We start from the raw sequence: 15303 nt of genomic DNA on the forward strand, positions 1-15303 counted from the left end.
GACCTGCTCACCCAACAGGAGAATAACACGAACAACTCCTGCATCACGGGATCAATGACAAATGATGGACAACTTGCTCATCCCAACTGCAGCTCCTCCTTCCAACAAACAGACACCTGCACTCACATTCCCACCAGTTACTCCACCAAAAAGAGAAAGCTGGAGAGTGATCCAGTACAGCCAAGCTAACAACCAAAGCGGTACACCTGCTCCACACTTCCAGATATATTAAAATAAAATAAAACATAAAATCAGGGTGAAACAAATCAGCACATAAACAACAAATAAAGACAACTTCAAAATGTCTCAGAGACAACAAACACCTTAAACTGAAACAAAAAAACACAGGACAAGACAGCAGAAACAAATGTCCAAACTAAAGATTTAAGAAATGTACCTAAGGAAGAATAAGTAATAGAACTATCTGATAAAGAATTCAAAAGACATATATACATATACATACACATTTCCTTCCAAGAGTTCATGGAAACCATAAAGAGAAGACAGACAATACCCTTGAAGAATTCAGGGAACTCAATCAAGTGCAAAATGACAAAGTAAATAGAATGCCTAAATTACAGAGATAAATACACATTGGAAGGACAAAAGAATAGACTTGAACTGGCTACAAAATACATTCCCCACCTAGAAGACAAATCCCTTGACATTAGCTTGTATGAGGGAAAAATAAGGATAAAAAATGAAGAAAACCTAAGAGTTACATGGGATGAAATCAGAACAAAACAAAATAATAAAAATATATGCCTGATTGGAATTCTAGAACAAGAGGAGGCAAAAAAAATAAAAGAGAGTGAGAGAGAGAGAAAATTGCTAAAGACTCGCTAACAGAAAAGTTCCCCTATATCATGAAAGGCAAAAAGAATCCATCTAAGAAGCTCAATGAACCACATGGACCCCTGACAGGATTGACCCCAAGAGAGAGCCACCAAGGCATATCATAATCAAATTTTCCAAAACCAAAGACAAAGAAAGAATCTTGAGAACAGCTCAGGAAAAAAGAGCATCCAATAACACTAAGCTCTGATTTCTCAGCAGAAACCATGCAGACAAGAAGGTAATTGGATGGCATGTACAAAACTTTGAAGGAAAAGAATTGCCAACCAAAAATTATATATCCAGCCAAATTGTCTCTTAAATGTGAATGTGAAATTAAGACATTCCCATACAAACAGAAATTAAGGGAATTTGTGAAAAGTAGACCAAGACTACAAGAAATGCTAAAGGGAGTCCTTCCAGCAGGAATGAACAATGGAAAACAACAAATTAAAATCAAGGCTCTTGACACCACCAACACCTAGAAACCTATCCAGGAAAAGAACTCTCAAAACTAAAATAAGCACACAAACATGTAAACAGAGAAATAAAGGAGTCAATCTGTAAACAACACTAACAACAAAGCTAATAGAGGGTATAATTACAAAACTTCCAAATGGAGAGGAAGTCAGAATGATGTCTATATAGAATAGACTGTTCCAAAATTAGGGAGAAAAGAATTTACTAAAGTGTAACCACCAAGAAAATTAACAATCCTTCTAACCAAAACAAGAAAGAAGAAAATCACAAGGACTTAATAAACACAAAACTAACTATAATGAAGAAATGGGAAAAAATACTCAATAACACAAGTGAAAATGTAAAATATTTGGAACAAAAATCCAACAACAACACAACAAAAACACAAATGAATGACAGCAATAAATTCATACCTATCATTAATTACACTAAATGTGAATGGATTAAATATACCAGTCAAGAGAGAGTGGCAGATTGGATAAGAAAATAGTCATTGTGCTGTCTACAAGAGACTCACCATAGACACAAAGATAAAAATAAATTAAAAAGCAAGGGATGGAATATGACTATAAGACCAGAAGAACTAGATGGTACCCAGTTACCACTGTCAACCTCTCAGAGGGGGATCTATGTAGGAGATCCTGGATGATGTGTGAGAACAAGGTAGAACAAAACTCAAAATCATTTAAAAAAAAAAAAAAAAAGACAGGTTTGCTAGTTTGATAGAACTTGGTGGAACCACTGAGACTATGGCTCCTAGTTGCCCTTCAGGTCTGGAATTGAACCCATTCCTGTAACTTCCAGCCATACAAAAGACAGGCATATGAGCTGAACATTTACATTAGGTAGATACACTCCTTGGAGAGATCAATCATGGGAGAATAGAAGGGCTATGTATGCACAGGGAGACAGCTCAGGGGGCAGGAGTGCATGGGAGGGAAGGACACAGGGAAGAGGTAACTATCAGGAGAAAGTAGCAGGGAAGCTCTTGCATTATGGGAAATTGCAGTCAATGTCATGAGACAAAGTATATGTGCGCTGCTGTATTGAAAGTGAATTTGCTCTGTAAACTTTCACCCAAATCATAATAAAAATGAAAAAAAAAAAAATCAAGGGGATGGGAAAAAGTTTATCATGCTAATGGCAACCAAAAAAAATTCACAGTGACAATATTAATTTCTGATAAAATAGACTTCAAAGTGAAAAACAATGTAAGGATATTATATCATGTTAAAGGGGTCAATTAATCAAGAGGACATTACATAATAAATATCTATGTATCCAATGAAAGAGCTCCAAAATACATAAAGTAAACATTCACTGAATTGAAAAGATAAATAAACAATTCTACAATAATAGGGGGAGACTTTAACACATCACTTTTTATGAAAAACAGAAGATCTGAACAAGTCAACCAACCAACTCTACCTCATAGACATATACAGAGCATTACACCCAACAAAAACATGATACACATTCTTCTCCACTGCACGTAGATCTTTCTCCAGAATAGACCATATGTTAGGCCACAAAACAATTCTCAGTAAATTTAAAACATCAAAATATTACAAAGCATCTTCTCAGATCACAATACTATAAAATTATAAATCAATAATAGGAACACCAAGGGAAAAAAATCAGATACATAGACACTGAAAAATACACCACTTAAGAACTACTTAGTAACAGAAGAAATAAAGTACAAAATAATAATAATAATAATAAAAATCCTAGAAACAAAAGAGAATGAGGACAAACTTACCAAAACTCTTTTTCTTTTTTTTCTTTTTTTTGTGATTTGGGTGAGTTTACAGAGCGAATTCACTTTCCATACAGCAGTACACACACATGTTGTCAAATGACATTGACTACAATTTACCCCAATGCAACAGCTCTCCTTCCACTTCCACCCAATATTTACCTCTTCCCTCTGTCCATCCCTCCATGCACTCCTGCCACATGAGCTGTCTCCCTGTGCATAAACAGCCCTTCTTATACCCATGATTGTTCTCTCCAAGGAGTGCATCTACTTTAGGTACATGTTCAACTCATATGTCTATCTTTTGTTTGGCTGGCAGCCACAGGTGTGGGTTAAATTCCAGACCTGAAGGGCAGCTAGGGACTATAGTCTCAGTGGTTCCACCAGGCTCTATCAGACTAGCAAACCTGGTCCCCCCACATTTTTTTTTTTCCAAATGATTTTGAGTTTTGTTCCACATAGTTCCTCTCTATCCAGGATCTCCTACATAGATCCCCCTCCAAGTGTTGACAGTGGTAGCCGGACACTATCTAGTTCTTCTGGTCTCATAGTTGTATAGGCTAAGGATCGCATGGTGTACCAGTTGCAAGGACTAATTGTTTCCATGGATCTTTGGTTTTCTTCATTCTTCTTTGCTCTGGATGAGGAGAGACCCACTGTTGCATCTAAATGTCTGCTCACAAGTTTTACGATCCCAGTCACTACTCGCCAAAGTAAGAGGTGGAACAATGTTTTGTGTAGTATATTATGCCAATTGAGCTTGATGTCCCCTGCAACTATGGTCCTGAGCCCACAGGTTCAACTACTCCATCCCTCTGGGTAACTGGCTCTGACTAAGAAATGACTACAACCTTGTCCCTTGTAAGCTCTACTATACCCCTGGGAATTCTTACAATACATACAAATATACTTGTAGAACCATTGTATAAGGTTGGCAAACCCTATACATGAACATGAAACTTACCAAAACTTTTGGGACACAGCCAAAGTAGTACTAAGAGGTCAATTTATAGCAATAAATAAACACATCAAAAAAGAAGAGAGAAACAAAATCAACATATTAACTCAACAAATACAAAAATTAGAAAAAGAGAGAAAAAAAATGAAACTCATAATCTCCAGAAAAAAGGAAATAATAAAGATCAGAGCAGAAATAAATGAAGCAGAAAAAAAAGAGGAAATCAAGAAGACTAGAAACCTTTTCTTTGAAAAGATAAACAAAAGTGATCAACCACTCCCAACTTTCACAAAGAAAAAGAAAGAGAAGATGCAAATAACGTGAATAACAATGAAATGGGCAACATCACAACAGAATCAACTGAAATAAAGATAATAACAATATTATGAAGATTTGTACTCCAACAAATTCAAAAACCTGGAAAAGAGGGAAAAATTTATAGAAATACAGATTAGTCTAAACTGACTTGAGGAGAACCATAATAAAAGAAGAAATCAAGCAGGTCATAAAGAAAACTACCCACAAAAACAAACAAACAAACAAAAAGGACTAGCCAAGACAGCTTCACTAGAGAATTCTATCACACGTTCAGAGAAGAGCTGACATTTATACTACTCAAACTTTTCCAAAATGTATAAAATGATGGAATACTCTCACATTCATACTATGAAGCATGCATAACTCTGATACAAAAACCAGTTCAAGACACTTCTGAAAAAAAAAAACTACAGACCAATATCCCTCATGAGTATAGATGCAAAGTCTTCAACCAAATCCTAGTCAATTCAACCCAACACTATATAAATAAATAAATAATACACTATGACCAAGTGGGATTTATTCCATGTATACAAGGATTGTTCAACATCAGAAAAACAATCAACATCATCCACCACATAAACAAAAGAAAAGAGAAGAACCACATGATCATATCAATTGATGCAGAAAAGGAATTTAATAAAATCCAATATCCATTCTTGAAAAAAACTCACAGTAAAATAGGAATTGAAAGGAAATTTCTCAAAATAATAAAGGGCATATATGCAAAACCAACAGCCAACCTTATTCTCAATGGAAAATGACTCAAAGCAGTCCCTTTGTGAATGGGAACCAGACAAGGATGACTTTCATCACCACTTCTTTTTGTCATTGTATTGGAAGTCCTATCCAGGGCAATAAGGCAAGAAAGAGAAATAAAAGTCATTCAAATTGTTAAAGAAGACGTAAAGCTATTTCTGTTTGCAGATGGCATGATCCTATACATACAAAACCTGTGAGAATCAGCAAGAAAACTATTGGAACTAATAGAAAGATTCAACAAAATGGCAGGATACAAGATCAACATACAAAAAGCAGTTGGATTCCTCTACATCAACAAAGAGATCTCTGAAAAGGAAATAAGGAAAACAATACCATTTATATTAAAACCAAAAAAACAAACCTACTGCCATCAAGTTGTTCCAACTCATTGGGTTTCCAAGGTGGTAAATCTTTACAGAAATAGATTGCCCAGTCTTGCTTTTGTGGAGTGGCTGGTGAGTTTGAACCACCAACATTTTGGTTAGCAGGCAGACACCTTAGGCACTGTGCTACCAGAGCTCCTTACCATTTACAATAGCTACTAAAAAGATAAAATACTTAAGAATAAATCTTACCAGAGACACAAAATGTCTATACAAACTAAACTATAAAACTACAAAACAAAAACTCTTGTAGCTACAAGAAACCTGCATAAATGGAAGAACATCCCATGTTCATTGATCTGAAGACTGAATATTGTGAAAATGTCAGTATCGCACAAAGCCGTCTATATATTCGATGTAATCCCAATCCAGATTCCAACAGTATTTTTTAAGGACATGAAAAAACTAGTCACTAAATTTATATGGAAAGGAGAGAGACCTTGGATAAGCAAAACACTGCTGAAGAAGAAAAAGTAGGAGGTCTCACATTTCCCAATCTCAAAACCAACTACACAGCCATAGTAGTCAAAACAGTATGGTGTTAGTACAATGATAGACACATAGACCAGTGAAACATAGTCGGGATCCAGAAATAAATCCATCTACCTATGCATAGCTGATCTTCGACAAAGGGCTAAAATTCGTTATATAAGGGAGAGAGTCTCTTTAACAAATAGTGCTGGCAAAATTGGATATCCATTTGCAGAAAAATGAAACAAGATCCATACCTTACACCATACACAAAAACAAACTCAAGATGTATCAAAGACCCAAATGTAAAACCCAAAACCATAAAGTTCATCAAAGATAAAATAAAGGCAAACCTAGGGGCCCTAATTTATGGTATAAATAAGTTATACCATAAATTTCCTTCCCTGTGATCCAGCAATTCCACTACTAGTAATATATCCTAAAGAGGTGAGATCCAGGACATGAATAGACATATGCACATCCATGTTCACTGCAGCATGATTCACTGTAGCCAAGAGATGGAAACAACCTAAGTGCCCATCAGCATATGAATGGATAACCAGACTATGGTACATTCACACAATGGAATACTATTGCAACATTAAAGAATAATGAAGCAAATCACCTCATAACATAGATGAATTTGGAGCACATTATACTTAGTGAAGTAAGTCAGTCACAGAAGGACAAATATTTTATAAGTCTGTTATTATAAAAAGTCAAGGAAAAGTTTACACAGGGAAGGAAATTTACTTTGTTGGTTGTCAGAGATGGGAGGAAAGGGGAAGGAAAATTTCTGACCCTTATTTGGGTCATATGTTGATTTGGGTGAAGGGAAAAGCAATATAACAAAAGTGTGTAACCAGCACAAGAGAACAGTAGGACACAGAGGGGTGTACCAAAGGTATGGATGGCAAAGACAAATACTTTTACATACACAGTACTGCATTATCAGTAACAAAAAGCATCAGTCTATTGGTGGATGCATAGAGAAGTAAGATTATGTGTGGGTAGGTGAAAGCGAATATACCCATGACTGTAGATAGATTTGGCTGATGATAGTCCTACATGTGTATTGTTGCTAAAAAAATATCCATATACATTATAGAACTATCAGAGGACAAACTTGCAGTAGTTTCTCAGTGACAACCAAGCAATTTGAGCGAGGCACCAGGCCTCAGGACTATGATCTTGGGTGCAGAGGGGCATCAGTCAACCATGAGAGATCAGAAGGGTAGCATTTGCATAGGAGGAAAGCTGGACAGATGGGAATGCATAGATAAGAAGGACAGAGAGAGGGGATGGAGATGGGAAATAAGCTGCTTAAAGTTGGGATTGTAATTGGTGCCATGACAAAATGTGTAAGAACTGTTGAGAGTAAAATAAATATACTGTGTAAATGTGCATGCAAATCACAATAAAACTTTTTTTTTTTAATACCAATAGCATCATTAAAAATTCCTTCTTTATAGAGAATTTATGTTCATTCTGAAGTCAAGGATAAATTGAGTTCATTCATTTAACAAATATTAGTTTCTACTTTCATGAACTTAACAGCCTGATGGTAATATAAATAAATACACAGGCAATGACAATATTGAGTTCCAAGTGCTTGATGGAGAAGCAACAGACAAAGAAGAGTAGCAGAAAGGAGAGTGCTTGTCCAAGTCTTGGGAAATGAGAGGTTTTCAGAAGAACTAAGATCTCAAGCTGCATCCTGAAGGGTGAGAAAAAGCTAAATTAAAGTGTCTTGGGAATTCAATGTGCCAAGACTTGGGATGGAGAGTATGACCCCATGTCTGGAGAAATTACATGGCTAGTCCTAAGTGGTAAAGATGAAGCTGGAGAGTTAGGTGCAAGCCAGATCGTGAAGGATCTTATGCATCTTATAAAGAAGGTTGAATTTTATGGTAGGTGGCCATTGCATATACAATTTATGTTTAGCCTGCTTTGTCTTTTTTGTACCACAGCTATCACAATAACATGTTAGATATTATCATTCTGTTTGTCTCAAATAGATAGGGACTTGTAAAATAGATATGTATGCAGAAAAGATTAACATAGTAGCCTTCAATCCTTAGAAAGGATTGCTTGTGAGGCTGGCCCTTGGCTATCTTCTATAAACTTGACTGATAAACCCAAGGAGGGATCGCTAGGAGTCGATGGCAGTGCATTGCATTTTGTTGTTACACTAATATAAAACTTTCTCCAAGTGAAAATGGTATTTCACTCTACGTAGACTGTGTAAACAATATGATTTATCCTGAAGTCATTCTTTCCTTCTGGGAGTCTGAAATACTGGCATGTGCTATGCCATGGGTGCCTTTGTGACCAGTCTCAATAAAAATTTGGGGTGTTGAGTCTGTAATGGGCATCCCTGGTTGCTGCATTTTTGTAGGTAGAAGAGTGCACTCTATAACCCCTCATTAGAAAGATAAAGCTTAGGCAGCCTACAAATGAATTTCTCCAGAATCTTCCTTTTTCCTTTCTCCTTATAATGCACCTAATATCCTTACTGTATTATTGTAATCTGAGCAATAATTTCATGTATATGCTAAGTCCCGTGAGTCCTTCTACTAAATCTCTAAACATAGAGATGATCTATGTACATAGTGATTCCCAAAATATTATGCTATGAATATCTACCTATATTTATTGACTGAATAAAGTGAACTATCAAAAGATAATAATGGACTCCTTATTTTGTATCTTTCTCTTGTTTTTACAACCAAAATTTGTTTTACCGATTTGATCTCTCACCATATTTCTAAAATTTGCATCTGAATTCTTTTGACTCTTACCTTCAAAGTATAGAAATCCCTCATCACTATGGGGAGTCAGAACTAGGAGTCTCAATATCTAAAACCAAAAACCACTGCCATAGAGTCTATTCCTACTCATAGTGTCCCCCATTGTGTTTCCAAGGCTGTAAATCTTTACAAAAGTAGATTACTTCATCTTTGAAGCAATTTCAAATCAGGAGATCTGGAAATATTTTCAATAACAAAAGTCCTAAGAATATTTATAGAGTCCAAAGGTGACTTTTTTTTTTTTTTCATTTTTAATAAGTGAGGGTTTACTTGATTGTGGTGTGCTGAAAGCTGATCGCATTGCTGTAGCACTACACCTCAGTGCAGACAGCCCCTCATTGCTTTAAACATGCATTGGTATTTATGGGATAGTAGTCATGAACTAAATACTTTTATACGCTTTATGTTGGGAAAAATCTTCTCACGGCTTACTTTAAAAGAATTTTCTTTTAAACAAGTAAAAGAAATTTCAACTTCATTAGTAAGCTTCAGATTCGACCTTAAGAAATTTATAATGCACCAAGAAATCCTTGGATTTCTTACAGGCTTCATCTTCATTCGTATGAATTCTCTGGAGCTCTGTCCTTTTTTACTCAGTAACTGGCAGTGGTGTATCCCTGCTGAGGAGTCCCTCTTTGACAGGCCTTCTAATTCCTTTCTATCATCTTTGTCTCACTCTAAATTGTGATAGAATTATAAAACTTGTGGGTTCTCTGTTCCTTGCTCTCTAAAACTCTGGAGTCTTCTCTGAGACCCAGTCTTTAAAGAACACCACTTCTTGGGCTGGCTCACCCTGTTTTTGATCTTTATATCTTGTCTAATTGGAGAAGATTTTTAGTTCATAAGTGAATTTTAATAGAGAACATGCCTGGAGTTGTTGGTATACAGCAGCATAGTGATTTCCCGATGATAAGCAGTCTTAAAATGACAATTTTCTTCATAATCTATTTACATTGTTTCTGTTCTCATTTTATTGCCTTTTCATCCTCTATTTTTCTTTTTTCTCTTTTCTCTTTTACTTCACACCAGTCATCAGGATTCTCCCCTCAGCTGGCCATACTTATTTTAATACTTATCATACTTACAAAATAGAATTCTATATAGTTCTTGTTTATAATTTTAAACATAAATGAACTGCTTAAACTATATTTTTCTACTTAAAAAAACTTAATGACAATACATTTTTTTAAAAAATCCTAAATTCCTTTTTTATGTCTTGAGCAGGGGAATTGTTTTGTTTGATTTCATTTGATTTTGTCCTCTTTGGTCAAAACTTTCATTGTAACTAATGTTTTCTACTGCTGGTATAAATCTACTTAGAATGGTCAGTTGCCACCAAAAGTTCAGTCCTAATCAAAATGTAAGTTATTTGTGTAGACGTACTTAATGGAACATGTGAGTGTTGCATGATTTGCTGGTGTTTGTGATATCATTAGCCAAATAGATGTTAATTTTAGAAGAAAACTTTCTGAAGCTTCTAGTAGTTACCTTCATAACCTGAGAGTGTGATTTATGTCGTCTTCTCAAATAGCTGTTCTTGTTACTTCTTTACACCATGGCCTTTGAAATTTTCTATTCCAGTGTTCCAGAGAGATGTTCATTCAGAGCTTACACATCTGTTCTGTATTTTGACCCTCGGATGAGAATATTCATTCAGGCTGAAAGAGTTCAAACAAAACACCTTTGTCATTGCCTCTACAGACCCAGGTAACTCATCTTCTATCAATTCACATCATATATAAAATTGATATACCCCTCCAAAATTGTCAAGGTGAGGACATTGACTTTGATAATAAGATTTTTACATTTGGGAAAAAATTTCAAACTTCGTTCAAAAAGGCTAAAGAATATCCATGAGTGACAAATATCGGGCAGATAAAGGAACACACTGCAGTGAACACACTAAGTTAGGTAATTATCCAAAGTGGAAGTTTGTTTTACACTTCAGTGAATCCCAGATGCTTTGGTTGTGATAGGTTCCATTGAAATATCAGAGTTCACTTTTATCTTCTGTTTTCATAATATATTTGAACTATTTCCACATACAGTTGTCTCTCCATATCCAAAGTTCCACATTCAGGGGTTCAACCAATTGCAGATTGAAAATGTTTGGGATAGGGGGAAGCAATTAAGTGCTCAAAGCAATCCCTCAAAGTTTAAGAGGGAACGTAAAGTGATATTTATGTAGCATTTACATTGTATCAGAAGCTCTACTGGTGTAGTAAAGGGATCTGTTTCATACCTACCAGCTGTTCTGCAGAAGAAAGATAAGGCAGTCTGCCTGCATAAAGATTTACAGTGTTGGAAACCCAATAGGGGTCCCTACGAGTCAGAATTGACTCAATGGCAATAGGTTGGTTTTGGTTTGGGTACATTGAGTTAGTTATTATAAGTAATTGAGAGATGATTTAAAACATATGGGAGAATGTACATAGGTTATATGCAAGTACCATGACATATTATATAAGGGACTTGAGAATCCACACATATATATTTTGGTATCAGTGGGGGTCTTGGAACCAATCCCCTGCTATTGGATATTGAGGGATGACTGTACCTATATATGCATGCACATCACATGCTTCAAGTGAACATACCTATAAATGCACATCTAGTTCATTTCTATTTTATCTAATATTATAGTATAAACTTTTTTTTAAGTTTGTATTTGCATACTGTAAAATGTGCCTCATCCAACTGTGCATGCAATCAGAACAATCATTTGTTTTGTAGTTTCTGGATAATCATTCATTTTTTTACCAAACATTTATCAAAATTGTCTGTGAGTCTGAGATTGATAGGTACCAAACCTGAAAAAGAAAAGATTAGTTCTAGTTTTGAGTAACTTAATATCTACTGATATAAACTTTCAATATTTTACAGTGCCTTTATATGTGATTTTCCACATATTATATCATTTAATTTTTGCTATGACTCTGTAGTTAGGTCTTGTTATCACCATTTAAAACTAAAAACACTCATACCATTTAGACATACCAAAAAAACCAAACTCACTGCCATTGAGTTGATTCTGACTCATAGTGATCCCCTTTGGGTTTCTGAAGTGGCAAATCTTTATGGAAGTATATTGCCAGTTTTTCTTCCAATGGAGTGGCTGGCAGATTTGAACCCCCAACCTTCTGGTTAGTAGTCAAATACCTTAGGCACTACATCACCAGAGCTCCTTATTTAGACATAAGTGAGTGTCAAAAGTGGGCAAGAACTCAAATCTTCTGGTTCCAAATTATTTACCACTAAAAATTCAATGCCCTTTATCCTAAACCACCAAATCTTGATGATAGTCACTGTACATTTGTCATATTGTCTTCTTTTCATGAAAAAAGTAGATGCTGTCCTGGGATATGCTGTCCTGGGATCTGTAATCATTCATATAGAAATTAATATTAAAGCTTATAGTTAGCTGTGTCTTACACCTTGACTCTACCACTCGTCTGTCAGTTTATCATACTGTGGTGGCTTTCACATTGCTGTGAGGCTGGAGGCCATGCCACCAGTATTTCACACATAGGGTCACACATAGTGACAGGTTTCTGTGGAGCTTCCAGACTAAGACAGACTTGGAAGAAGGAAGGGACCATCCACTTCTCAAAGAATTGGCCAAAGAAAACCTTATGAATAGCAGTGAAACACTGTCTGATATATTACCGGAAAACTTTATGAATAGCCCTGAAACAGTGTCTTATATAGTGCTGGAAGATGGCACTCAGAAGGCACTCAAAATATAACTAGAAAAGAGCTCCCTCCTCAAAGTAAAGTCAACATTAATGATATAGATGAAGTAAAGCTTTCAGGACCTCCATTTGTTAATGGGGCACTACTCAAAATGGGAAGAAACATCTTCAAACATTCATTAATAATTGGAGTGTGGCATGTATGAAGCATGAATCCAGGAAAATTGGAAGGTGTCAAAAAAAAAAAAAAAAGAAATACATAAAGAACAATATCCTAGGCATTAATGAGATGAAACATACTGTTATTGCCCATTTTGGATCAGATGATCTATTATGCAAGAAATGACAAATTGAAGAAGAAGCATTCATCATCACAAAGAATATTTCAAGATCTATCCTACAGTATAATTCTGTCAATAATAGGATAATATAGATACACCTTCAAGGAAGACCAGTTATTATTACTGAAATTTGCACATCAACCAGTAATGCCAAAGATGAGGAAATTGAAGATTTTTTTAAAATAAACTTCTGCAGTCTAAAATTGACCAAACATGCAATCAAGATGTATTGATTATTACTGGTGACTGGAATGAGAAAGTAGGAAACAAAGAAGAATCACCAGTAGTTGGAAAATATGGCCTTGGTGATAGAAATGATGCTAGAGATCACATGATATAATTTTCAAGACCTATGATTTACTCATTGCAAATATCTTTTTTCAACAATATAAACGCTGGCTGTCCACTTGGACCTCACCAGATGGAACATGCAGGAATCAGATCAACTACATCCGTGGAAAGGTCTGATGGAGAAGCTCGGTATCTTTAGCCAAAGCAAGGTCAGGAGCTGACTGTGGAATAGACCATCAACTGCTCATATGCAAGTTCAAATTGAAGCTGAAAAAAATTAAAACCACTCCAAAATATGACCTTGATTATATCCCACTGGAATTTGGTGACCATCTGAAGAATAGATTTGATGCATTGAACAATGACAAAAACCAAACCAGTTGTGGGATGACAAAAGAAACTGAAAGGTTATTAAAAAGGCAAGAAAGGTAGAAAAGACCAGAATAGATGTTAGCAGAGACTCTAAAACTTTCTCTTTAACTGAGAGTAGCTAAAGCAGTGGAAGAAATGGCAAGATAAAGAGCTGAACAGACAATTTCAAAGAGTAGCTTGAGAAGACAGTCAGTTTTATAATGAAATGTGTAAAGACCTGAAATTAGGAAACAAAAGAGAAGAAAATGCTCTGCATTTCTTAAGCTAAAAGAACTGAAGAAAAAAATCAAGCTTTGGGTTGCAATATTGAAAGATTCTGTGGGCAAAATATTGAATGATGCAGGAAGCATCAAAAGAAGATGGAAGGAATGCAATGAGTCACTGTACAAAAAAGAAGTGGTCAATGTTCAAGTATTTCAGGAGGTGGCATATTATCACAAACCAATGGTACTGAAAAAAGAAGTTGAAGCTGCACTGAAGGAATTGGCGAAAAACAAGGCTCCAGGAATTAACCAAATACCTATTGAGTGTTTCAACAAATGGATGCTGCTCTAGAAGTACTTACTTATTGTTCTGGTTACCTAGTGCCACTCTGACAAGAATATACCACAAATGGGATGGCTTTAACAAACAAGAGTTAATTTTCTTACAGTTTGTAGGCTCTAAGTCCAACTTCAAAGTGCCAGGCTCTAGGAACTGGGTGAAAGCCCCTAAGCCTTGGGTTTCAGCTCTGCCTCCAGCTCCCGGCCCACTGAAGCTAGAAGCTTTTCTTCCTTATTTATCATACAGCTTTCATGTGCATATGAGGCTATTGAAAATACCATGGCTTGGGGAGGCGCACTTAGACTTCAAAGTGTTTGGGGTTAAGCCAATAGAAAATGTTGATTTTTGTCTATTTTTGGAGGGGAATTGTAGTAAATTGAATTCTCTCCACCTAAATTATTTATATCAAGCGATAGGTATTGCCCCTTCTCGTATATTTTTTTACTCACCTGTCAAAGTAATATTCATAAATATGTGTGGTTTTGTTGTTAGGTGCTGTCAAGAAGGTTCCAATTCATAGTAACCTTATGTACAATGGAAGGCAACACTGCCCTGTTCTGCCCCATCAATACAATCATTGCTATGTTTAAGCCCATTGTTGTAGTCATCTCATTGTGGGTCTTCTTCTTTTTCATTGACACTCTAGGTAACCAAGCATGATGTCCATGTCCTGATAAAATGTCCAAAGTGACATGAAATGTCACCATCCTCACTTGTAAGAAGCATTGTGGGTGTAATTCTTCCAAGAAAGATTTGTTCATTCTTCTGGCAGTCCACAATATATTTAATATTCTTCACCAACATCTTAATTCAGGCATTTGTTCTTCTTTGTCTCTTCTTTATTCAGTGTCTAGCTTCTCATGCATATCAGGCGAAGGAAAATACTATGGCTTCAGTCAGGTGCACCTTAGTCTTCAAGATAACATCTTTGTTTTTTAACACTTTAAAGAGATTTTTTTTCTTATCTTTTTTTTTTTTTTTCCATCATGAGTGTAGTCCCATTCATCTTCCTACCCCTTGTTAGGCTTGAATGTCTGTCTGTGCATCTGCTCCGAAATTACTGCTATTACTATTGCAGGATTGTATGTAATAATATTCACTGATAGTTGCCTTTAACTCTTGTGTTCCTCCCTGTCTCTTCCACTGCTTTGATCATTTTGTGCTGACCCCCATACCCTTATTATATATTGACTTTTCCTTCATTCAAATTAATACAATTGGTAACAGTCCTTCCTTTCCCCAACCATCCCTGGTAACCTTCAAAGAACCACTCTTTTTTTTTTTTTTTT

General features: G+C 35.8%; 1 protein-coding gene across 1 annotated transcript in view; it reads left to right on the top strand.

The window, feature by feature from the left end:
* The window catches only part of MORC1 (MORC family CW-type zinc finger 1), a 306881-nt gene that overhangs the window by 88406 nt on the left and 203172 nt on the right, over positions 1-15303 (top strand). The window contains exon 7 of the mRNA XM_007946578.1: positions 10357-10482. Coding sequence (XP_007944769.1) covers positions 10357-10482 — 126 coding nt within the window. The remainder of the gene's footprint in view (positions 1-10356; positions 10483-15303) is intronic.

This window comes from Orycteropus afer, unplaced genomic scaffold (genome assembly GCF_000298275.1).
Source record: "Orycteropus afer afer isolate SDZICR_OR568_19922 unplaced genomic scaffold, OryAfe1.0 scaffold00166, whole genome shotgun sequence".
NCBI lineage: Eukaryota > Metazoa > Chordata > Mammalia > Tubulidentata > Orycteropodidae > Orycteropus > Orycteropus afer.